The 26,510-nt window shown below is 40.8% G+C and overlaps 2 protein-coding genes across 5 annotated transcripts; one reads left to right on the top strand and one right to left on the bottom strand.

Moving 5' to 3' along the window:
• The first annotated feature begins 1,368 nt into the window (after positions 1-1,368).
• Positions 1,369-7,627, top strand: LOC131236351 (uncharacterized protein At1g03900-like). The gene is made up of 3 exons (XM_058233476.1): positions 1,369-1,404; positions 1,679-1,957; positions 7,197-7,627. The coding sequence occupies exons 1-3, from the start codon at positions 1,384-1,386 to the stop codon at positions 7,263-7,265; spliced, it is 369 nt and encodes a 122-aa protein (XP_058089459.1). The 5' UTR covers positions 1,369-1,383; the 3' UTR covers positions 7,266-7,627.
• A 2,596-nt stretch (positions 7,628-10,223) lies between these two features.
• On the bottom strand, positions 10,224-26,110 carry LOC131236347 (protein CHROMATIN REMODELING 8-like). 4 transcript variants are annotated; one of them, XM_058233469.1, is made up of 7 exons: positions 25,976-26,110; positions 23,031-23,172; positions 19,083-19,649; positions 18,069-18,474; positions 13,690-15,176; positions 12,856-13,317; positions 10,224-11,990 (listed from the first exon to the last, which is right to left on the bottom strand). In XM_058233469.1, exons 2-7 carry the CDS (start codon positions 23,118-23,120, stop codon positions 10,992-10,994), a joined length of 4,011 nt encoding a protein of 1,336 aa, XP_058089452.1. In that variant the 5' UTR covers positions 23,121-23,172; positions 25,976-26,110; the 3' UTR covers positions 10,224-10,991. The 4 variants fall into 4 exon arrangements, with proteins under 4 accessions (XP_058089452.1, XP_058089453.1, XP_058089454.1 ...); XM_058233470.1 differs by having other exon boundaries at positions 23,031-23,144; positions 25,976-26,089; XM_058233471.1 differs by lacking the exon at positions 25,976-26,110 and adding an exon at positions 23,288-23,518 and having other exon boundaries at positions 13,690-15,173.
• Positions 26,111-26,510: the final 400 nt, after the last annotated feature.

Genomic DNA, 26,510 nt, shown 5'->3' with positions numbered 1-26,510 from the left:
GCAATTTTGATTAGTATTGGCCCTAACAGTTCAAAATCCAGGCCTAAGACAACCCTAGGCCTGGTCCATTGGCAGCCCTATATATGATTATGGTTATGATGATAATGATGTTGGAAAAGACATTGGTGATCCAGTAGTGTGGGTAGATCGTTCCTATCCAATTTCTTGAACCCTTTTACTAATGAAATTCCTCAAAAACTTCCAATAATGTGTTGGATATTAGTGTTCACGTCACCTCAATGGGTGGTAGGTCACTGTCCAGCTTGCACGTGTCAATGTTCCATGGGAGTTACAAGATGCAAGCCATTGCAAACATGGGTCCCACCATGAAGATCACCTGGCCCAGAAATCAAGCTGATCTGGGCTACTCATTAGGTGGGCCACACTTGTAGTGAATCAGATCATCAGCTATTCATTCTTTCGTAGGGAGTGGCCATTGTGATGCCTGCAGACATTCCTCTATCATCATCCTCAGTGCCTTCTCCATTCTATATCGACGCTGATGATATAGAAATATATTCTTCTATATATTGAAATACATTATACCCCTTAAATATGTTGGGTATAGCTAATACCATAACACAAAAGAAAAGATGGAGCATGCTTTATAACCCCATTAAGGCTTTGTCCTGATGGTTTTATCAATGGGTTTGTGATATCTTTGCCTGAAACTGCAACTTTTAGAAGGTGGAGCATGCTTTATATTGCTATCATGTGAATCATCGTATTTGGTAGAGCCGTTTCTCCGCCTGGATAAAGGACTGATGAATATCTCATCTTTCTGATATCTAAATGTTAATATTCTCCTTTGGAAATTGGTGTTGTTTTACCCACACTTTCTTCAAGGAGAGGTTTGGTTCCAAATTGCTCACTTAGCATTGTGGCACACAGTTCTACTACCAAAATTTGAGTCTTACCAGCTCAAAACATCTTTTCTCATGTGAAAATACCTCCTTAGAGATAGAAAGCAACGCATCCGAAATGTGGGCCCTAGCAAATCTGAGGAGCCCTATTTATTTATTTATTTATTAATAATTTAAAATTAAATATGACCTTCTTGCTAATTTTACTTGTTGGTACAACATAATAAAGGAATTCAGCATTGTGGCAATTGCTCCTGCTACTTGTGGGCTGAGGTAAACAAAGGAGGGTTGATGTCAGGTGGATGGCCAGCCATCAAAATTTTGCCAAGCTACCACGAGGTTGATCCAGTTTCAAAGATTTTTTTTGTACAGGATTTGTAGCTGGAATACAGTGATGATGATATGATGATTAGCACGACAAACTTATCTATAAACAGAGTACTACTACATAAGTCACACCATAAAAGAAGGAAAACGGACAAGCCGAGGTGTGTCCCAAGTCAGTTGATTTGTGTCCAACATGATCGCTTTAAAGATTGAGGTGCCGTTGTTACATAGGAACATACTCTTTTGTTTTGCTTGCCGTAAATAAACTTTGTCATGCATTAATTAATAATATAACTAGGTCCTTGAATAATTGCTGTGACTACAGTTATTCTCTTTACCATTCGAACATCACATATATTTTCATATTGTTGTATTGGTGTGGCATAAAATGTCTTATACAATATCCATATTGGTTAGTTTTATAGACAAATTGCAATATGTATCCATTCTCTAGGTTGACTTGGTTCTTTTGAGGATTTGGATCTTAGGAAGGTGAGACCATCCGGATAAATGTGAAGAACAAATCATCTAGCGGAACTGGCATGCTTTCAGCTGCTGGGTTGACTGGGGGTGTTTCCAGCACTGGAAAACCCAGTGCGCTTGCACCGCCGCCTCCTGGAGTAGGGAAAATCAAGACTGTCCTTCCACCCCCGCCAAACGACCCTGCTGCTGCTCGGATGACTTCAAGTCCTGGTGTGGGACTTAAGGGTCCCAAGGAAAATTCAAGGCGCACCATGGATCCTTTTTCAGATCTTTCAAAGATCGAGGTATACCCCATCCTATCTCCATTTTGTGTGTGTGTGTGTGTGCACACACGCGTGTGCACTCACGCGCATGCACATGCATGCGTGATTGAGAAGCATGTGTAAATGCATACTACCCCTTGCAGAAGAGAGGAATTATATGATCCTTGACCCAAGGATATTTGTCTTAAATTTTTACAAGGACCCATGGTGTGATCCACTGTTGATCTAATCAGCCCCTGAAAAGATCATACCACAAAAATATCTCACATTTGGAGATCCTAGCTATACAATCTTTGGGTCTTTTTTGTTGAATGTGAACTGTTTTTGTGTTCCTTTAGCACTTTATTCACAGGCCGTGGATGGAAAGGTTCCCATCTGGGAGATTTTTTGGGCACGGTTCATCCGCCATGGGCCCATCTCCTCCACAGTTCGTATGTATTGAATCATGGAACTATAGGAACCACTTGTGTTTTGTGAGGACCTGAAGATCCTAAGCATATCCTCATCCCAAGCTCATATAATTAACTCTCCAGGGCATATCCTCAGCAGTGTATGTCCTGGATCTCAATCTTTTAGGAAAGTACCTCCGTGTTCGGTTCCCATATTCATGCCCTGCAATCATGGCTTGATGCATAAAAACAGCACGGTTTTTCTTCGATGAAGTTTTGCATTCATAATTTCAAGATTGATGCCTGAATTGTCAATGCATATACCCGCACCACTTATTAGTTACAAATTACAAATGACTAACACAATTGCCAAGCTTCACTGCCTTGACCTGTAGATGTCCAAAACACCATAACTTGTTTGTGCATGAAAATATTCAACATAATGTTCTACTCTTCCATATTTTCCAGGGAAAAAAAAAAAGAGAGGCTGAGCCGCATGTGACTGCCATTGCTGGATATCATAGGAGCAGAATTTGAAAATTTTATCAATCAAACTGCACCTTTGTGCAGTTACTGGGGTATAACCTGAGTGGAAAACGGCGGGCAGCCATTCAAAGTTCCTTCATAGCTGTTTTAAAAAGATAAAATAAAATCTGAAATGTAGCTTAACTTGCCTTTCCAAAAAAAAAAAAAGCAGCTTCACTTTATTAAACAACGGCAAACTCGGTTAAAGCAACACCTCAATACTTTACAAACACCAATAATAATCGAAAAACTCTGATGAGCAACCAACAAAAGGCTAAAGCACTAAGGCCCAAGCAACCACATTCAACTTGCCTTCCTAAACACTTCATCTGGGCTCACGAATATGATTTTGAAACCACCTAATATTTTGCTTCTTCCAGATCGACCGAAAACCTGCAAGAAGGAACAACCACCATAGAAATCTCCCTATTTGCCCAAACCTCCCCTCCTGCTAAGCCAAGAACAATGTAGTGATTGATGAAGGCATCAACCAACACGTTTGAAAGGGATTGAGAATATTCTCCCAACTGCCCTGACAAAGATGCAATGCATAAATAGGTGGTCCACCAATTCTACATCCCGACATGGGAGGCACACATTCGTGATGTTCATGTCTTTTCCGAAGATAGTCCACTGTAAGCACTCATTCTTTCCCACCCACCAACCAAAAGCAATGACCCTAGGTGGAGTTTTATATGATCAAATAAATTTTGGATCACATGATTCCCTAGGATTAGGAATTTGAAGAGCCTTATAGAAAGATTTTACAGAGAAACAATAAAATCTATTCAGCCTCCAGACCAAGCATCCTCATAGGATGGCATGGGTCTCTTGCTATGGAAAAGGCTGAGGAAATCCACCAACTCATCCAACTCCTCGTAGGACAAGGTCCTTCAACAAGGGGATACCCAAATGACCATCCCCCCTTGAGATGCAAAAGTAAAAAAAAATAAAAATTACAATCCCTCTATTGGTAGCTATGCCACGAAGCCACCCAAGAGGCTGATCATCACACCAGACATCCTCCCAAAAATGAATGCAGGAACCGTTTCCCACTTTGAACACAATCTCCCTCTTGACACCCAGGGAGCTGGAAATAACCTTCTGGACGCATGGCGTTCTATAGCTTAGACAAGGAATTGGTGCACCGCCCTCCCACTGTCACCCCATGCCCTCTACCAAAAGCTTTGCTCCACCCCAAATCTCCACAACCATTTACCAAGTAACACAAGATTCATACACTTCAAATCTTTAATATCGCACCACCTTTGCTAACTAGCTTGTACACTTCGCCCCTTTCCAAAATGGAATTTATGTGAATCTCCGGAACCTTTCCAAATGATTTCTCTTTGTATCTTTTCAAATCTGGAAAGGATAGTGGCTGGGTATTTATGTGAATCTCTTTATCATTCCAAAGGAAATCTGAATCTTTTACAATCTGGAAAGGATAGTGGCTGGGCACTAGAATGAAGACATAGGAAAGAGACATATTGGACATGGCCGCCTTCATCAGGGGATCTTGCTCCAACCAACAGATATCTGTTCTTCCATCCTGAAAGTTTCCTTTTCATCCTTTGGACCACCTTATCCCAAAGTTGCTTTGCTGGCTTACAAATGCATGAGGGAAGGCCCCAATAGAAAGGAAGACTACTTGGCTTCCACCCCACACTCTTGCCAAGCTATGCCTTTTATTTTTGGGTGTTTCTTTGATTCTTGGTCGTGCTCGTGCACATGGCGGGCGTAGAACTCTATTTTTTTTAGCCTTAACAACCACATTTTATTGCAAGAGGAAAAAAGCCAGAAGATACAAATACAAACCAAACCATGACCCAATGTTCGTAGTATCAATATCGTTACATGTATTGCTGGCTGGGATACGAAAACAGGTATTGATATTATCATTGACACCCGGAAATGTCTCATTGACTGAGGGAAGCATGGGGAAATGGTGGAATTTGTCAATGAAACTTCAGGACATGCTAACATACACACATTTGCATATTTTGGAATCAAATAATTGGAAAGAAATGCATACATAGTAAGTTTCCCTTTAATGCCGACTTAGGGAAATGTGAGGAAAATAGTAGAATTTTTCAATGATACTTAAGGAGATGCTAAAATACACATTTTCACATTTAAGAATAAAATAATAGTAATAATATATATATATATATATATATATATATATAAAGATGCATATTTGCATATTTAGGAATCAAATAATAAGTTTCCCTTTATTTGGGGCCTAAAAGCATGTATCGTTGACTCAAGGAAACATGGGGAAAATGATGGATCCATCCATCCATACATTTCCAATCATCCATCCATGCATGCACATACATGCATACAAGCAAACATGCATGATCCATCCATCCAACCAACCATCCTACATGCATGCATGCATACATACAATGGCACATACATACGTACACGATCCATCCATCCATGCATGCATACATACATACAATGGCACATACATACATACACGATCTATCCATCCATGCATGCATACATATGCACACATGCAAACATGCATTTCATCATTCAACCATGCACCCATAAAAAAAAATTGAAATGATTTATTTTTTTTAATCAACAGATTTTTGGCGACGTCGATACATTAGCAATACAAGCGACACCTAGAATTTACGTAGTTGAAAACATTGGCAATACTTAGTGATATATAGTCGATACCTGGAATTTCTGATGCTACCGGTGTTATTTGTATTGCCCCAGTGTTATCGATACTAATAATGTCACCAATATTTTGATAACATCGCCAATCTCGCAACACTGTCACGACCTAACAAGACATTAAGTTTGGGTCCACATCAACAACGGAAGTAGACCTCCAATCCCTTACATCCCTTATCGCTTTCAAGATGGCCTTTTAAGTTTCCATAGATATGTTCCAAAAAATTGCAATTGTTTCATTCAACCCACAACTCCCGGAGACCCACCAGAAGGGCCATTCGCCAATGACCTTGCCCATTTTTGTCGACGCTTCCTTCAATCCATTTGCACATGAAGCCTTGCACAGATCTGGGATTCACCCATTTCACCCCAAACTATCAAGGAAGCTATCCCACTCCATAGCGAAAGAAAAATGAATAAAAAGCTGGTCAAGCATCTCCTTGTTGCACAGGCACAAGGAACGCATATTGACTAGAGTCATGCCTGTTTTTCACAAATTGTCAAATAGTGAACACCTTCTTCCACCCAACCAAGCACGCAAAAATGACACGGAGGAGCTCCACAATGCTAACAAAAATAAGTATGCATACGAGTGGGATTTAAAGATGATCCTTCCAACAGGATGTAAAAAGATTGCACCCAGAAAGATCTTTTTTTCCAATGAGCCAGATGATGGAATCCTTAGCTGGCAAAGATGGGCTTATCTCCGAAAGTCACTTTAGCAAGGATAGTTCCTCGTTGTGAATCCCTTCTACACAGTGTAGTCAACACCCCATTGACCCCCAAAGGCGACGACCAACGGTTCAACGTGACATCTCCTTCTACCATCCCCAAGAGCAAAACCAATGGCTTCCTCAAACTGCCCTCCCATACTCACTATGTCCTATAACCTTGTTGCTTTGTATAAGGACGATTCCTTTGTCCACCAACCCCTCTCACCCAGACCATATTTGTTAACTATGACCTCCCTCCATAGACTATCCTTCTCATTCCAGAACCTCTATAACCATTTCCCAATTAGCGCTTCATTCATGGTAGACATTTTTTTATGCTCGCTCTCCCTTCCAAAAAAGGTTTGCACACATCTTCCCATCACATCAAGTGGAACATATGCCTCTCCTCCACATCCTGCCATAGGAAATCCCTTCTGTCTCATAACAGACTTGGGGCATTATGAATGTTATGATTCCTATATGCTTCAGATTTTATTTTTTTAAAATAGCTCATTTCACAATCCTTGCTTATAAGGTTGTGTTGTTTAAAGCAGGTGCCTTCTCTTCTATTTCGGTTTTTAGGTTGTTCTGATGATGGACCTGTTTCTCAGCCGCCATCACAGAATGTCAGGTTTTTTGGTGGAAGAGGTGGCTTCCTGGATAGTAGTTGGAGAGTCCTGGGACCTGCAACCCCCAACTCCCAGTTTTGGATTCTCTCTATCCAGAATTTTATGCAGACTCGACTGAGATTTTAAGTATCATCCAAAAGCAGTGTGTATTGCCCATAAACAATATGTGCATATCGGCCTGCTACAGGGCAATACATAATGGTGTCGTGGAGAATGATGATACATTACAACACCCATTTTGAACCTTGCCTTCTGTAAAATCTGATTTGTTATCATTATCATTATTTTATTTTATTTTAAATTTTTGCAGAGAAGCCTTCCTTCAACGACTGGCTCAGCATCAACAAAGAGTACTGCATCAGGATGGGCGGCATTTTGAACCTTCTTGGAGCTTTCTTTGAATACCAATTGTGACCTTTTTTTGTTCTCCATCTTTGGAGGAGAGTGAAAAGCAGACCCAAAAGAAAAGAAAGAAAAAAGGAAAAGAAAGACAAATGTGAGCGCTCTGGACTAATGATCTTGGGTTGGAAGCGTGTGTTGTTGCATTTTTTGGTTTCTGAAAATAATGATTAGAGAAATGTGTTGAGTGCTTCTCTGCTCTTGACTTGAATTTAGATGGCCTTCTACCATCTTTTATATATATATAAAGAGATTGGCTATATTTGCAATTATGTGATACTTGTCTAGCTTGCTCTTTTGATTAGAAGGGAACTTTGTTGAATTATAAGACTGGTTTTTTGCTGTGATTGGAACTGTTCGTCTGTCAGCCTCCATGTGGGATTGCTGTTGCTTTGAATTGAGGAACGTAGATCATGGGCCTTTCAGTTTTAACTATCTGATTAATAGGCCAGCGGGAGCTGCATCGGTTATTCAATTGAATTTTGGACCATGGGTCTTCTATGGTGGGGTTCACAAAATGAACAGCTGCCATCACAGATGGTGGGTCCCATGCATTATGGGGTTTGGTTAGTATTTATGGGTTTAAACAATGTGTTCGGTTTCCAGGTGTTCATCTAATGGGGCCCACTGCAAAGATGGGCCCAGAAATTTGGTGCTGTTTGGATGATCCTGCTCATAAGAACAGTATCCTCTACGTAATGGTTTTTTTTTTTGGAAGGAAGAGCACATCCAAATGCAAAAGCTGTCCAATTGGATGGTTAGGATTGTCCGATGCGGCGTCCTCCTCATAGACATGACCGGTCCGCACACGTGCTGTCCAACATCTACCATGATTTATAGAAGATTAATAGAAACTCAGTGAAGGTTATCCAGCTTAGGTCTTGTCTAGCACTCTAAACCATTTCTCAGGTGCGCCCCACTGGATGGGATGGATGTTGTGAAAAATCTCCCATCGTCAGTGTTGATGTGTTGGGTGCTGTGGGTCCTAACGTGATGTATGTACATCAGATCTGTTCGTCTGTTTTTCCAGCTCATTTTAGGGCACGAATCAAAAAACGAAGCAGATCCTAAGCTCAAGTGGACCACACCACAGGAAACAGTGGTGATTGAATGCTCAAATTTTAAAAACTTCCTAGGCCCACTGTAATGTTTATTTGTCATCCAACCTCTTGATGATGTCACTCGGACCTGGATGAAGGGAAAACACAAATATCAGGCTGATTCAAAACTTGTGGCCCACAAGAAGCTTTTAGCGGTGAGCGTTCAATCACCACTGTTTCCTGTGGTGTGGTCCACTTGATTTTCGGATCTGCTTTATTTTTGAGTCCATGCCCTAAATAAAACACATACATCACGTTGGGCCCCACAGCACCCAACAAATCGACACACCCTCATTGTCAGCCTGTGCGAGTAGTAACCATCTGGTTGCCAGTCTATGAAAGGATAATACACATACACATCGGACACGAGCAAACATAAAATATAAGATTTAAGTAGTATTGCTTACCTGATGGAAAGCTCAGATCTCACATGCATCAGATTATGATACATGTCTCACGTGTGCATGTATGGGTTTCTCACGCGCGTGTGGAATGAGCAAACCTTGTAAGATACGGCCAACAGACCGTATGCTTGAGAAAGTAGAATCAAATGTAAAGGATTGTCCAGTAGCACAGAGCCGGCCAGTTTTATCTTTTATGTGCACACTTAGTGGAAAAACATACGTGTTGTACAAGTTCCTTTTTCCATGAAGAAGTGCACATGGTAACAAGTTCCTTTTTCCATGAAGAAGTGCACATGGTAACATCTTGACCGTAGATGCAGCATTCCTGCATCATGATCAGTTCAGTCAATCTGATGGGACACATAAAACATGGCGACTTGGAACAGTAGCCCGTGAAAGGGACGTTTAGCTTTAAAAAAGAAAAGAAATTTCATCTGCTGAAAGATAATACATTTTCTTTTGCTAAGTAATCCAATTGGTTTTTGGCGAGTGGGCTTTTTAGAAACCGTTCAGGAAAGTATGTACTTAAAACACTGTTGTCTTGACTGATTGAGATCATGAGTTTGAATAGTACAAATTCGTTGAACTTTTTTTAAAAAAAGTTTGAAATCAAATCAACTCGGTAAGTGACCCAGTTCGAGTCATGTCAAGTAGACCAAGTACTCGATACTGACTCAACAAGTCATCCCGAGTTGAGCTCGCTAGCAAGTTTCATAACCATGGTTAAAACCGCAAGGACCTGTTTGGGAGATGCCTAAAAATGAATCCATCTCATTTCAGTTAATCATAATTATGCACTAGATATCATGATTGTTGGTTTTCAAGATTATTTTAATCCTTGCCATAAAGAAAGATTATCTATAATATATCATTACAAATAGCTAAATGAGATAAACTCATTTTTAGGTGTCTACTAGAAAAGCTCAGCAGAAAATAGGCTAAAGATCAAAACACTAAGACCATGTTTGGTCGCCACTTGAAAATTAGTTCATCTCATTTTAGTTAACAATGATTATACATTAGATATCATAGTTTAGGGTGCGTTTGGTTGCACTAAATATCATGATATTTCATTATTAATCAGTCTAATTTGGTGCAAAATATCAGCCAAACGTACCCTTAAATTATGGGTTACAAATAATACTTCTAATCATTCCTAAAAACCTCTAATAAATTATTACGATTCACTATAATGAGATGAACTCATTTTTAAGTAGCAAACAAACAGCATCTAAGAATCTCCAAATTTGTAGATTTTTTTTGGGCATTCCTCATCCACGGCTTCAACCCAATCAGTACCACTGAACAATGGGCCCAATCGATGTTGAATCCTGAGCCACAAGAATCCACACGCACGCAGAATCTGTCTCATGACCTGATAGAGCTACAAAAAGACAAGCAATTTAAGACTAGAACCAGACTAGAAACAGAACAGAAACATAAATGGGGAGTATATGTAACGCTTTTCTCAAATTCTAGACCCTATAGTTTACAATTAATAAAAATATTCTGAAGTACAAAGAACAAAATGCAGATTCTTTCTCCTCAAGAACAAAAGAATTTTAAATGTGTACAAAAAGAAATGCTTCAGCCGCTAGACCACTACTATGGTGCAAAAATGGCAAGCAAGCAAGAGCACGTATCTGCAAGTGACAACACAAGTGCTCAACTTATGCAAAAGTGGCAGGCTTGTGCAAGATCCAGGCCGTTCACAAGTCACATCCTGTGGTGAATATGCACTGGCCCAAATATCAGGCTGAACTGTCTGAGGTCCAGTTATCAGGTTGGGCCCCAAATGCATGTTGGATGTAAAGTGTTGGTTATCCGTTTTCAACAATTCGGTTTTCTCGTACTACATCTGGCTCACCTAACAAGTGGCCAGCCTGTCCAGTGAGGACTGATACTCTATAGGACCCACCTGATGAACAGCACGGGTCTGGCATGTGTGCCACTTTGGCATATGTGTGGTGCTTCAGTTTCGCGATCGCAAATGAGCATCTGCTTAGCATTCCCTCATTCACAGAGATAGACCAACTGCAACCTACCGCGTGCAACTGTCATGTGCCTTTTCGGTGTTTGCAAGATCTTCAAACCAGTTTAATGCCCAGGGAAAACACCGTAGTTGAGTGATAATTTCTAGGATGGCGGATAAGACTGGAAAACTATCATAATGAGGCCAAAATCTGTGACTTGAAGAGATGGCTATTTTTTATACTCTGGTTTCAGGAACCAAGTACCTCCATTAGAGTCCTTCTTCAATGTGGCTATCTCCTTGAGAAGATCCTTAAACAGGGGCAGATCTTTGGAGGGTATCTTGTCTTTGAAATGCTTCACTATAGCAGCTGTAGTGGTGCTTCCACCCACTAACTGTATGAATGTACAAAGCTGGCCAGTCAAGACCTCTGGCACTGAATGTGTTTTATGGGAGGCCTTAGATGGCCCACCATCTGCTGTAGGTTGTGCTCCATGATTAGAATCAGAGGCTGACCCAACCTGACGTTCAAGCCCATCACCCACCGCTCTTTCTTGGGTCCCTCGAATTCTGGCCAATAGTTCAGCCGAAGATAAGGCCTTGACGGTAGAGGCTCCAGCCGCGAGACCATAAAGCTTAGGTTGTGCTCCATGATTAGAATCAGAGGCCGACCCGACCTGACGTTCAAGCCCATCACGCACTGCTCTTTCTTGGGTCCCTCGAATTCTGGCCAATAGTTCAGCCGAAGATAAGGCATTGCCAGTAGAGGCTCCAGCCGCGAGACCATAAAGCTTAGGTTGTGCTCCATGATTAGAATCAGAGGCTGACCTGACCTGATGTTCAAGCCCATCACGCACCGCTCTTTCTTGGGTCCCTCGAATTCTGGCCAATAGTTCAGCCGAAGATAAGGCCTTGCCGGTAGAAGCTCCAGCCGCGAGACCATAAAGCTTACTTGTCCCACTGCCTGAAGAAGAACCTTCTGGTGGTTTTGTAGAACTGAGAAGTCGAGAATTTACGGTAGACCCAAACTTCTTACGGACGGATGATGGGGCACCAGCTGCCCCAGATCTACCGGTCCATGTTGGAACATATACAACCTCTTGGCTGCGAAGCATCCGTGACTTTCGTAAGGCTTCAGCCGCCCTTTTTGCAACTTGGTTAGCTTGTTCCTCAAGCCTCATCTTCTCTCCATCGTTGGCATTCATAATCACATCGTGGTTCATGGCACTCTAGTGAAACAAAAGGAGAGGAGAAAAAAAAAAACCCTCCAACCATGAGTACAAATTAAGCAATGAGCATGGTCAAAGAAAAAGAGAATCCTGCAATCATGGGCAGGACTAACATCTGCATTTTCCACCAATGCCTAAATCTCGGCCACTGACCTACCATATGCGGCATAAATCTATTTCAGTCTAAACCATTTTGACAAACATTGCCCAGATTTTGAAAAACTCGCAATATAATCACAGAATTTTGATTTAATGATATCACAGCAAAAATTTCAAAATCTTGGGAATTCTATATTTTCGAAACTCAGTCAGAAAACTTATTTAGACGTTAAAATAATTCAGTTCATACTTGTACAATCAGTTATTAAACAAATTTAGGAATTTATAATAAGTATTTTTAAAAAAATTGTTTTCAGCAAAACCTTCCCAACAATATCACAAGAAAAACATGTCAAAATCTGAAAATCTCCCAGGAAATTCCTGGGCTAGGAAATTGCCAAAAACGAGATTTGTCACTATGGGCTAGATCGTCCAAAGTGTGATTGCCATTGTAAAATGAGCACATCCCAAATTACTCATTTGATGATCCTAACCATGCAATTGGTGCCAATAAAATAAATCGATAAAATGTGAAGGGTCAGTGGCCCAAATACCAATTCTCAATATCAGATGGACAAATCACCTAGTCAATGTGAATTTCAGGGGATGCTCCATCTACAATGTGCATGCAATTTGGACAGTTTGGGCTAATTTTATGTGCATGAATACATAAAATGGTGAACAAGAACAAAGTAATCTAGCCCTACAATCATTTGACAGTTAAAGTGCAAAGTGAAAAGCAGGAAGCAGTTAATCTAAATCTTACATGAATCCCTTGAGCATCAAAAAGACTCTTCAACACATTAGTTTCTTCGTCTACTTCACCATCACTTTCTTCAGTCTTCTCTTTCCCCTTTCTTGTTCCATGTTTTGAAGAATCGGTTCTTTCACTAAGTGCAGCATTGTCTGTATGCATTACAGCAGTTGAGGATTCCAGTTTATCTACCTTGTTGTCGTGAACACCAACATTTACATCATCAGACAACTGACCGAAAATATTTGATGTTTCAGTAGAACCACCCTCGCCATCATCTTGCAAAGTGAAGAGATCTTTCATGTCTCTAGCTTTAAAGAACCTTCTCTGTTGTGGGTTCTTCAGTATCTTATTGGTTAGGAAATGCTTGTAGATTTGCCTGTGGTATACCTTCTCCTCTATTGTTCCACGGGTAATCAGTCTATAAACCACAACATCCCGTGTCTGACCAATTCGCCAAGCACGTTCTCTTGCCTGTTCCATCAAGCAATTCCCTCAGTTTTCACGAAAATGCAAGCAAATGCACTGACTCACATACATGCAGGTGAGTTAAGCATTGTTAAATTAACAAATATAGATGCTACAGGTGTGAGATTGTTTTATATATGTCCACACACACATGCCAATTAACATCAATTTTCAGAAATTCACCAGGCAGCACGTAACTTAGTACAGTCAATTAAGTTACAGTCAACCTGGTCTGGTCAGGTGGAGTATAGAGTCCAGTCTCTGATTTTGTAACAAAATGGCCACACATCTTTTGGGTGTCCTTACAAAGTAGATTTGAATGACATGAAAATAGAATTTCAGTTAAAATTATAGTCATGGATCGACCAAAAAAAATACCTGCATATCCGTCGAAGGGTTCCAGTCAGGATCGAATATGATCACCCTATTGGCACCAGTCAAATTTGTCCCCAGTCCACCAACTTTAGTAGTAAGAATGAAAATAAACACATCAGTCGAGTTATTGAATTCATCTATTAGAGACATTCGTTGTTTTACGGGAGTGAGCCCATCCATCCGCCGGTAGGTATAGCCATCTGCCACCAGGAATTTCTCAAGAATGTCCAGCATTTGTTGGGTCTGCGCGAAAAAAAGAACACGGTGACCTTGTTCCTTCCACACCTTAAGTACTTGCTCAACCACTTTCATTTTTCCACTGCGCTCCGGATTCCCATAGTCAGGATTGTTGGCACAGTGCTCTCTTTCAAGCAGATCAGGATGGTTGCAAATCTTACGCATGACATCAATTCCATATAGTGAGTTTCTATTTCCATCAAATATTTGTTCCACCTCGGAGCTAGCAAGAAATGCTCGATATGCAGACCGCTGCTCTGCAGTCAAGCTGCAAAAAAGAACATGCTCGGTTTTCTTCGGAAGCTGAGCATTCACATCCGCCTTCATACGTCGAAGGAGGTATGGCATTATCATGTCACGTAAAACTACCGCACACCTGTAGGCTGTGGACACTTGTAATGGGGTTGCATTTGCATACCCACCAACCGATATAGGAACAGCGAATTCAGCCTCAAATACTGGTAAGACACCCAACTTCCCGGGAAAGACAAAGTCAAAAAGCGACCATAACTCACTCAGCTTGTTTTGAATTGGTGCACCCGTCATGATAATACGATGCACTGTCTGAAGCTGTTTACAAACTAGGGTAATTTCCGCATTGGGGTTTCGGATACGGTGACCTTCGTCCAAGATAGCATACCCCCATTCTATATCAAGCAACTTCTCGCCAAGTATCCGGAGTTGCTCGTAGGTAGTAATAAGCAAACCTGATTCCGATCTCAAAACACGATTGATCAAGAAATCCCACTTTTTAGTGCCTTTGTTAGGCAGAGTTCTTTCACTATCACTATCCAATGAACCATCAGTTTCTTCATCACTTTCGCCAGATTTTGCTTGCTTCTTTTTATTCGCAGGAATCTGAGCAGAATCATGCAGAATCTCAACACGAAAGCTTGGATACCATTTTCGAGCTTCCCTTCTCCACTGTCGCAAAAGAGTCACAGGACAGATAATGATGCTGGGCTTATACATTTTACTGAAATGCAAAGCTCCAAGGAAAGATAACACCTGAATGGTCTTGCCCAAACCCATTTCATCACCGATAATCCCGCCAGCTCTTTGGCAATGCAACTCCCATAGCCACTGTACTCCCACTTTTTGATAGTCAAAGAGTTCGGTGAAGATCGTTTCTGGGATTTTTAGCCCTCCTTCAAGTGTTACAGAAGTTGGCTCATTGATGTCCGCATCTTCGACGTCTGCTTGATTTTCTTCCTCATAATCAGAGTGGATAGAGTGTTCCCCTGCATCTTCTTCTGGAACAAGAATAGTAAAGTGAATGATTGGAGTAGCATAGTTCGCAGAAAGAAAGGCCCTTTGTTTCGAAAGGAAGGAAAGGACGTGTGCAGTTATATGTAAAGACTTTGTATAATGCCCCAATAAAGTTTGTTAATAATGGATTATTGTCCATGGTCTTCTACTTGCCCTCTCAAGCTAAATCAACAGTACAGGGAATAAACTGAGAGCGATGCAGGCGTAGTACCCAACTCAAAGAAATGAAAATATTATTGAAAAAACAAGTGCAGCAGGTGATTCTTTATAAGTTTCAACTTTCGAAAGTTATTAACTAACTACAAGATGGCGACGATGATGACTATGAAGATGATAGCTGACCCATCCAGTAGCCGGGACAAAACTATGATGGTGATGACAATATGATTTGAACATGTCCCAGCTAGCTCACCCAAGATCGCTAGGGCAGGGCTATGATGATGATGATATTTAAGTCCATGTCAACTTTTGAATTTCTTGGTCCTCTAACATCAGGAACACCAGCTATTTAGTTAATGCCTAGAGAAATGCAAATGGCATTGCACATTGGATGTGAATTGCCTATAATCAGAATCCCTTGTACCCCCCGACATGGCCAATGACAAAGTACCATGTGTGTATATTAGATGTGGGCCCCAAGTGAAAAGTGGAGATTTCCTTATTTTGAGATTTTACATTTTTCACCGTGGACCCTGCCTCTAACATATGCACATGGTGCTTTTTCATTAGGCAATGTTAGGGGTTATAGGAGATTCAACTCCTGTTACAAGCAATTCACCTCCCCGCACATTCGATTGGCCAAGGTACTAGCAGCCACATGCTCCAATGGGGCAATATGTGTGGGACTGCTCATCAGGCAGGCCGCCCTATCTAGATGCTTGGGCCCAAAAGTAAGGCTAGTTCGCTCATCTGTTGCGCAACCCATGTAGAGGTGTACACGAACCGAGCTAGCTCAGTTAGCTCACTCGACTCGACTCGAAAAAACTCGATTCGACTTGGATCGAAGCTGAGTTCGAGCCGAGTCGAGCTGACTTTTTTAGCTCGAAAATGAGTTCGAGCCGAGTTCGAGCCGGCCCTAGCTCGACTTGACTCGGATCGAATGCAGCTCGAATCGAACTCAGATCGAACCAGTTTGGTGACTCAGTTACTTTGCTATTGATGTTCCTCACCAAGTGTTTGATGAAATGATTCAACGAAGTGTGGCTGGTGGCAAGAAAGGTATGTGCATGAAACAAATACCCTTTTTTTTTTCTTGGTTTTTATGTTGCCTAGAAGGTGTTTGATAAAATACCTGTAAAACCATTGCTTCTGTTTTACATACAGTGGGATTTTGAAGATGCAGTCCAGGTGCTTGTGGTAATGCTGCACAGGGGAACTCGGCTCTATCTTGGCTCGAACTAGCCCGAGCTGCTGACCGAACCGAGCCGAGCTGGCCAGTCAGGCTCGAGGACCGAGCCGAGCCGAGTTCGAGCTGAGGTCAGCTAGTGGCCGAGCCGAGTCAAGCTGAGGCCAGCTCGACTCGGTTCGACTCGATGTACACCCCTAAACCCATGTACACTGAATGTGGACTGTCGATCAACTTTTCTTAGCCATTCATTTCATTTGTACATGCATGGCCAACTGGTTAGCAGCTTCGATCTCAAAGGCATGTGCCACACTGGCATGTGTCAGTTCCAGCCTGCAAGTCCCTTACAAAATCCAAATGCACGGATTCTACTAGCAGAGGTGTCCAAGCAATCAAAGAGAAGTGTCAGACGAAATAATGCGTTTCTTCTACAAAAGGGTCCTACCAACATGATAGGAGAAAATAATTTACAATGCAACCATTTGCTAGTATGTTAATTAGTGTTATCTTGTTATGTAGCATTTTGCCATGGTTTGTTGTCGTATTCCTGAGAGAACTTCAGTGCAATTATTTTATTTTATTTTATTTTTGGAAGGATAACTTCAGTGCAATTATTGGTAATGCATACCTATAAACCATGAATGTTTAAGTCCCTTAAGATGTCATCTCCTGTTCTTAAACTACTGGTCTTCGGCATTGTTTTGGACCTGACAAAATTCTGGGTTCATGCTGCAATAATGTCATCTTCTTCTTCTTCTTTTTTACTTGCTTAACAAAAAATTAACTCAATCAGATGATATCTGGAAAGAAAAAGGAAATTACCAGATATTTCCACTCATTCACCACTGCCTAGCTCTTCTTCCAGGCACTACAAGTACAACAATTGGGCCAAGGGTGGTCTTGAGTAGCACATTGGTGTTTTAGCACACCTGACCACACCACACATGATACCAATTTTGATACCTCATGCCATTAGAAGATCCATCGGCAACACCTATGAAGAAAGTTTCTTTTCTCCTCACTTTACAACTATTAGAATGCCAAAGATCTTAGACTAGTCCATGGATGATTAGGCTACACATATGTTTTGGGCAATTTTCATCCTTAAAGATGTATCAGAACGAAATCATTTAATTTTTATCCTCACTGTCAGAGCACAATGTTTCAAAAAGTCATACAGATCTAGATCATCAGCTATGGTCAAAAACAAAAAATTAACATGGAAGAATAGAAGGATAAATTGACATATGAATGTTGAAGTATCTGAATCCAATGCCCATTTCCTCACATGCTTTTTCCCCCTTTTGAAGGGTGATTTCCTCACATGCATCAAAACAGTGAAAATGCAAGAAAGCATTGGCATGTTCTAAAGAAAGAAAATGGAGCTTTCAAACATCAAATAGTCCGCATCAGCAATTTCAATAATCAAGAAACTGCAACATGAACCAAGTCTATTAGAGCCCCATATGTGGATATCAAGGCAAAAATCAAATTATAAATTTTATTGGACAATTGGATTAGTCAAATGTACCAGTTCCTTCAAGAAGTTTCTCTTCCTGTGACGCTGCCTTTCTCCATTTCTTGTCAGGTAATGGCCTTTTCCGCTTACTTATCTTGCAGTTCTTACCCTCTGAATTCTCAGCACCTGGAGACACTAGTAGCTTGAGAGGTGTTTTCAGCCTGCGAAAAGGATGGGTAGGTGCTTCAAGTTTGGGTAAGGCACTTGCATCGAGCAATTTGGTTGTTGGGCGAGCTTTTGCAATCTCTGAGATTGATCGAGCAGCCTTAGCGATAGTGGTGGAAATAAGATTCTCACTCAAGTCTTCCTCAGGCTCGCCATGCCTATTCGATGGTCCCGGTTGTTGGAGACGGCGTTCAAAGCCTTTGAGTTTATGAAAAGGAGTTAAAACACCCTTGCGTACCAACTTATCCCTTTCCTGACAGAAATAATTGACGGACAGCAGCTCAGCATGAATGCGAAAATGCTTTGCCCAGTTATCATCATCCTAGAGAAATGCCATTATGACATGCTTCAAAGAAATTCTATGAAGTGCCATTCCCACCATACATGCGGAAAACCCGTATGGTGATCAGGACTCTTAATCTGGTGAGCCACCATGGGGATAGGCTGTAGGCTGGCCAATACCATCATGATTGGACAACTCTGACTGACTGTTGTGACTCGTGAGGATGCAAACTGCATATACCGCTTTGAGTTAGGTGTCCCTTTTTCAGGCTACTGATCCACTGGCTAGCAGTACAACTGCCTTGCTTCTCAGAATAGCCCATCCACATGGTAGCCCACCAAATCAATGGTCCTGATCACCGCAAAACACTTGCATGGGTGCCGCGGAAATGTTTTGGTGCATGCTTCACGGAACTCCATGAAGTGCATGAACCATGGTAGCATTCCTCCATCATTTCATTATAATCTGCAAATGTACTTCAATACAACTCCTTTTTTATTCTTTTGGGAAATCGAAGAGAAATTCACCACAGTTCCTCAGCAAATATGCAAACACAAAATGAAGTTAACATGTACTACCGTTTCAATAAATCCTGCAGATGCTGCATCCAACACGGCATCAAAATCAACATCCTCGTCAAATGCAACTGATTTCTGCCTCTTTTTTGAGCCTTTGCCAGTAGGTTTTATTTCTTTCAACCTTCGCTTTTGCTTCGTCTCTTCCCTAACCAACTTGTCAAGAAGCTTCTCATTCCCAACACCCTCAATTGAATCATTCTTATGCAACTCACTAAGATCTTTCTGGAGTTGGGCCTTTGTTTTCTTAAGGCTTCTTAGACGGTCAGCAGCTAAAGCATGTTGAAGGTTTAAACCCCTGACAGAATCTTGAACAGCATTTTTGCTGTCATCTAAATCTCCCTCCACCCTATTATCAGTACTATCTGAAGTATTGTTTTCATTTCTTGCAATATTCCGTGCCTGTTTAACACTGGCTGCAACAGCATCTATTTCAACTTCTACTGCCCTCAGTTTATTAAAAAGTTTGTCTCGGGCTGTAGCTGATGGTTCAGTCCCATGTTCTTCATCAAGAAACTGCTCTACAGTGCTCTCTGTAGCTTCATTTCTGCCTCCAGCATCATTTTTCACCTGCCACATCAACATGGCTATTGTCAACACACAATGAGATATCCAATCATAAGTATCTTTTGCAAGTTGATGGCTTTTCCAGCATATTGCAAGTTGAGGGTATCGATTTCTAATTAAAGACAAATTATGAGGAAAAAAACATATATGGCTTTTGTTGACATTTTATCTATAAAGATTTAAGTTAAAGATGATGGAAACTGCATAGAGAATCCAACTCCATGCACTTCGTAAGTCTTTTGAATATGAAATTTCAAAATATAAAACGAGTGTACAGTTTAATAAACCTAGTTGGTTTGCATAGGATCCAAGCATGCCTATTAAATTATAAGATAACTACAATAAGCATGGTGTGATGTAACAGCCGTTACGGAAAAAAAGACCCATATTGGCACTGTAATGGCCATTATAGCCCCCGTAATGGCTGTAACAGCTCTATAATGGTCCCGTTCTAGGGCCAATGCAGCTTTTTTTCTTCTTTTTTGTCAGAGAGAGAGAGAGGGAGAGAGAGACCGAGAGAGAGAGAGAGAGAGAGAGAGAGAGAGAGAGAGAGAGACCCCAATGACCGTTACGGCCCGATCGTAATTGTAACGACAGTGACCATTACAGCCACTGTTACCATTACAGCACGGCCTGACAATAAGAGGCCTAAAGAGACCACTGCCCCTTCATTTGGTACATGCTAGTAACGCTTTTGAGTGGTCCTTGTGTATTGGGATGTATTAGATTCTTTTTAATGGCTGTATTAGATCATTTGTTCCTCCTGATAGGTTGTGGGGAAATTATGTCATCTGTCTCCCACAACCTATAAGCTACAGAACTAATTAATGTAATAGACTACAGCAGTGTTTCAAATAGCACCCATAGCGTAGCGGTAGTGTACGCTACGTAGCGTAGCGTAGCCGTAGCGCTACGTAGCGTCCCAAATAGCATAAATCCCCAGTAGCGTACGCTACAGCTACGTAGCGCGTACCGTTCGTAGCATAAGCTACAATGTATTTTTTTTACTTTTTTTTTTTTTTTTTTTTCATGTTTTCTTTGTTTCTAATGTTGAGGAATGTGACACTTGTATTGTACTTGATACTTTTAACGTATGGGATTTTTATTTCTTTTCATAATTGTGACTTGTGGTTTCAATTAGAGATTATTAATTAAAGTGGTTTGCTGAGAAAGTTGTTGATGTGATAATTATTTGTTTTGGCTTATATGTGGATTGGCTTTTGATAAATGATAACTAATAGCTTTTTTGAACATGCTTATAATTTTATAAAATAGAATCATCTTTTAGGCAATTTTTTTTCCTTTTTTCACTATTTATTATATTTGTCCTATTGTTAAATTAAAAAATAGAAGTATCGTGTAGCTTACGCTACACGCTACATATTTACGCTACACGCTATAGAGGGCTGAGTGCTACGCATCACACTACTGCTATTTAAAACACTGGACTACAGTGACAAAAGTTGCAGAACTGTTCTGGAATTGAAGCTTTAAAAATTGGAAAGTAAAAAAATTGATGAATCTTCTTCAAGTTCAGAAAAGTAAATAGTACTATATGCAAGTTTAATTGTCTGGTTTGCTTTGCAATATTGCAACTCAGTTTGACATGATGGCCTTTGTGCTTGAGTTTTTTGATAGCGGTAGGCTTTCTAGGGGCATTGGTCCATCTTTTATCGCATTAGTCCTTAAGTAAGAATGTGTGGAGAGCTTGAAGGATCTTCTTTCAATCAGCACAAGATCTTGGCTTAGATTCTTGCTTAAAGACCTCACAAGGTCCTAGAGGGATTCCCTCTAAGGTGCAAGGGGCTTTTGTGTATGACAAGAAAATCCTTGAGGGAGCCCCTTATTACCCACAAATGTATCGACTCTAGGCATAGATTAGGGAAAGCTAGCATCACCTGCAAGCTAGACATTGAAAAAGAATAGGACAATGTTGATCGGAAAATTTTCCCTTCATGCTATTGCAAAGTAGCATGGGGTGTAATAACAAGTGGAGGAATTTGAATCGGCCATTTTGGAGTGGATGAGTTTGGCCTTCTTTTTGGTCATTGTTAATGGCTCTCCCAAAAGGCTTTTTTAAAAGTGGGTGTGGCTTGCAGCAAGGGGACCCCCTCTTCTCATTCCTCAATTGCAGATGCCTTAGTAAATGTTGGACCGAGCTAGAGACAATGGCTTTTAGGTGGTGATGGCCTCTTATTTCGTAAGGCTGACTTTCAGGCCAAGTGTGAGGTCTTCCAGGATGGTTTATCTGTTTCTGATCTTTGTTAGGGCCTCTGTTGGACTTGGTATTTTATCTGCTTTTGTTTCTTTGTTTGTGGCCGGGGCTGGGTAGCTTTGTATTGTTGTTTGGTGTCCTCTCTAGCTTGGTGTGCGTCCTAGCTTGTCGTTTCTCTCTCTATTGTTTTTGTGGTTTAATAAAATCTTCATTCCCACAAAAGAAGGCCCACAGTAAAGTCTATGGCATCATCAACCATACCAAATTAACACTAGGAGATATCAAGCCTCTCATCCACCCAGTAACCAAACCCAGGATACTTGTTAAGAGTCCACATAACCCAAATAGATCAAAGAATTAACTCCAAACTACCCGCATACAATTCCAATAAAGAAAGAGATGATCCACAGTCTCCTCCTCGCATAGGACACATTGGGCACTCAGGTCCCTCAAAATAGTTCATATCATGGGACTTGCTTCATGGAGATTGGTTTCCAATTGCAAAATCCTGTACACACTTTATCGTGCAAGAAGACTATCACAAGTCTTCTTGAGATAAGCGTACAATAAATGGCCGTGACAATAAATTTTGTTTCTGATGAGGAATTCTCATATTTTACCCCTTTATTTTTATAAATTAAAAAAAAAAAAAAAAAAAAAAAATTGGATTTTATCATGTGCATTAACATTTATTATATTTTACAATATCCAACCAAAACGCTAACATCATTTTGAGGACAATGGATCTTTTTCATATTCTCAAATCAAGGTATATCCATGTGCAAGTTATTATTGAATAGAACATAAAAGGATAACCACTTAAGAGAAGAGGGGGAAGTCTAACATGGGTAGTGACTGTAACTCTCCTCTCGATAGTTTAGACAGGTCGGACAACAAAGAAGCCTTCTATCACTTGGAACTAGCTATAGATGCAGGTTTCGAAAAGGAAAAAGGAAATAATAATTGAATCCTTCTCAAAATTACTAATTAAATAGGTCTATAAGCTGATCATCGCTGCCGGCAGCGTCAAACACAACAAAATATACAGTCCCTATACGTGTGAAACTGAAAAGGATGACAGAAAACAATATTACATTTGGCAGTACTCACACATATCAGAAGTAGGTCATAAATTACATGCATTAGAGAGAAAAAGAGAGAAGTGAGACCTCTGTTAGTATGCCGCGCTCAATATCTTCAGGATTCGCAGATGTGACACCCAGACTACTTAATAGGAGCTTATCCTCCTCTTCCTCCATGGAGTTACCTTGATTATCTCATTTCTAAATGACACCACCAAAGATGAGCAACCTATCGAAGGGGAAAATAATCATTTTTAAATAAAAAAAAAAGGAAAGAAAGAAAAGGAATCACAAGCTCAAGTTCTTAATTTTATAATTTCATTTCGATGGGAAACAAGACATACGGATTCGTTGAAGGGGATTCCACTTTCACCATCACTTGGGCTTTTAGGAATTCTAAAGCCCCTTGGAACTTAGCCTTTATTTTGAATTACCTAAAAATCCAATCTTGCTCCATAAAAATTGAAATGATGGGATCCCTAGAGAGGCCACTTGTATTGTAGATGCTCTTGAACAACATGGGGTCCATAGACATTCTCTTTGTATAAGGACTCTCCATTGGTCGGTGTATTTTGTATCTTTTCTTTCTTGTTCGCTTTAATAAAAGTTATCCATTGCCAAAAAATAAAAAAGACAAATACGTATAATAAACACCAAAGTATGTTATCTATGAAGTAAACCTCAAATGGAATATGCTATAGACATATAAAAGCAGATTGCACACTTAGAATTTGTTAAAAGAAAATATTGACATACTGAGATACGTATGTAACGTAATACAACCAATCTATGAAACTATAAATGCACAAGAGAAAGGAAAGTAAATGCTCTCTCCGAATGAGCTCCTTTTGAGGAAAAAGAAATGCATGAGATGTCTCGCATCTGCCACTCAAAGCAATGATATATATGTTCATCAACCAAAATGTGAATTTTTCCCATTGCCTATTGATGACCTGATGCAAAATTCGGCACTCCAATCCATATTAGTATAAATTACAATATAGCAATGCCAAACCACCTCGATTCTCAAACAAAACTAGAGAAGGAATCATAACAACTGAAAAAAGGCTCAATAACCTCCCCAATTGAGGAGTAAACAGTATATCTGCAATAGTAACGCAAGATGTGGTAAAAGGACTTAAGAGGCTAGAGCAAGTATTCTACTCACCCTAAAACCAATAAGTCACAACTATTCATCCAACCTAAAAAACACCACCTTACATCATATTATTATGCTATTATAGTAGCAATTAAAAGCTATTAAGGGCATGTTTGGCGTCCTTCTAGCAACTCCATAATTGATTCTCAAGAAACAATTTTATGGAATTGTTTCTTGAGAATAGCCTATATGAAAAAGCGCATGTTTGGTGAACATGAATAAGAAAAACAATTTCCCCGTGAAGGTTTCAGTGGGGAGAGTTCCACTGTTTCCTTTGGCGTAGCCCACTTAAATCTTATATCTATCCCATTTTTGGAGTCATACCCTAACATGATATAACCTCTCAAAAAAACGATGTAGCGAAATGGATGGCCAGAGCGGACAGCACACAATCATAGGGATGGGCCTCATAGCACTGCAGGAGGGGGTTATAGGAAAGTCATGTCCGTGTGGCTTCTCCCGAGATGAGATCGGCTAAACCCACGAGCATGTCCAATACAGCTCATGTATACACCATGGGTTTGCCATCATGGCACATAGGTCTGAGATCCAATCCATCGATTAGAAAGGCACCACCATTATGCCCTAGCCCAAGAATTAGGTTGATCCAGTGGGTAGGTGGAACCCAACTTGCAAAACAAATGTATGGCTCTAAAACATTGGGCCGAAATTTTCTAATTCATCCACCGTTTCCAATATTGGGGCAGATTAATTTTAGGGAAAACATGGTTGGACCAACCGGCGAATGGATTTGATCTTGGACCTACATGCCATGATGGCACAGTTGTGGATGTTTATGGCTCTACATTCATGTGCAATTAGCAGACCTTCCAACAAGAGAGAGAGAGAGAGAGAGAGAGAGAGATCTTCGATTTTATAAGTGTTTTTCACAAGTTTGTAGAAGTAGAAACAACTGTAGGAAACAGGAAGCTAGGTGCTATGGAAAAAAGCACAAATTTGCACATCCACACACACACACACACACACACAAAATGAGGTGCGCTCACATGGTATCAGTACCACCACAAGTTGTGATGGTACTGAGCTATTGTGGGGACCATGTGATGTGTGAATCAGATCCATTCTGTCCCATCATGTTAGCCCCATCATGTTCATCATAAAAGTCAAAAGGCCACATCAAGTGGAGCAATGTCAAACCATGCCTTAAACCTCTAAATTCACATAGTATGGCTTATCTCAGGGTACCAATTCCATGTGAGAGCACCTCATTGCGCGCGCGTGTGGGATGTATGTATATGTATATGCATGGGTACGTGCATTGTCAACCCTACCGTAACTTCTCTCATTTTCTTTTCACGATGCGTGCCGTAAGCACTGCAGAACTCAGCTGACTCAGCTTGATTTGACTGTGGCTTTTCCGCCGCCACACTCGAGGTGCAATGATAGATCATGCATGGCTGCATGATCAGACGAACCACGCCATCCATGTGACGGGCTCCACCGTGTTTGGCAGCCGTCCAAAAACCTAGCCCCTCCCCTATTGAACACGGACCATTGAATATCCTCGACCCTAACTGTTCATTCAAAAGAAGTAATTGAAAGTATAGGGCCCAGATGACCGGCAGTGGGCATGATCCATCCATGCAACCACGTGGGCCCCATCGTGAGCGGCGGATATCCACGGGCACGATGGACCACGATCGACGTCTGCTCAGATAATATCAAAATCGTCGATTCCAGGAAGAAGAAGGAAATAGTCTTTTGAATTTCTACCGATGATTTTTACTATTTTTACAGAAACGGAAATCCCCAATACATGTTCACATTCAAATCTCTAAGAATGAGAAACGAAAACGGGTGGCATAGATGTGATTAACGAGAGATATGCGGTTAGAGAGGAGTTATTGCTTACCCAAATCTCAGATTGGCGAGGATTCCTCCCTCTCCCTCCCTCTCTCTCAGTCGGAAGAGCCGATGGAATTTCCGGAGCGGTCTCGCGGTGGAGAAATATAAAGCGATTCGCGCGACGGCCGATTGAACTTTTGAGGACGCGGATTTACTGCATAGGCTTTGCACGAAGTTCCTGCGCTGGAAACCGATGTGAGGCCCACCGTGATGTTTTTTAGGAATCCACTCCGTCCATCCGTGTTTTTTAGGTCATTTTCGAATATAAATCCAAAAGTTAGCAGGACACAAGACTCAAGTGTGCCGTACTAAAGGAAAAGGTGGTTAGGAAAATTCCTACCGTTGAAACCTCCTCGGGGACGACGGTGATGTTTACATGCCATCTATACCGTTCGTAACCTCATTCCTACTGAGATTAACTGAAAACACAAATATTAACATGATTCAAAACTTCTTCAGCGCACTTTAGCATTGGATCCGGTTCATTTTTTGCCTTAACATGCTAAAATGAACTCACAAAACGGATGAACGGGGTGGATTTC

The sequence above is a fragment of the Magnolia sinica genome, unplaced genomic scaffold, assembly GCF_029962835.1.
Source record: "Magnolia sinica isolate HGM2019 unplaced genomic scaffold, MsV1 ctg403, whole genome shotgun sequence".
In the NCBI taxonomy this organism is placed as follows: Eukaryota; Viridiplantae; Streptophyta; class Magnoliopsida; order Magnoliales; family Magnoliaceae; genus Magnolia; species Magnolia sinica.
This window is presented reverse-complemented; position numbering and strand designations above follow the sequence as displayed.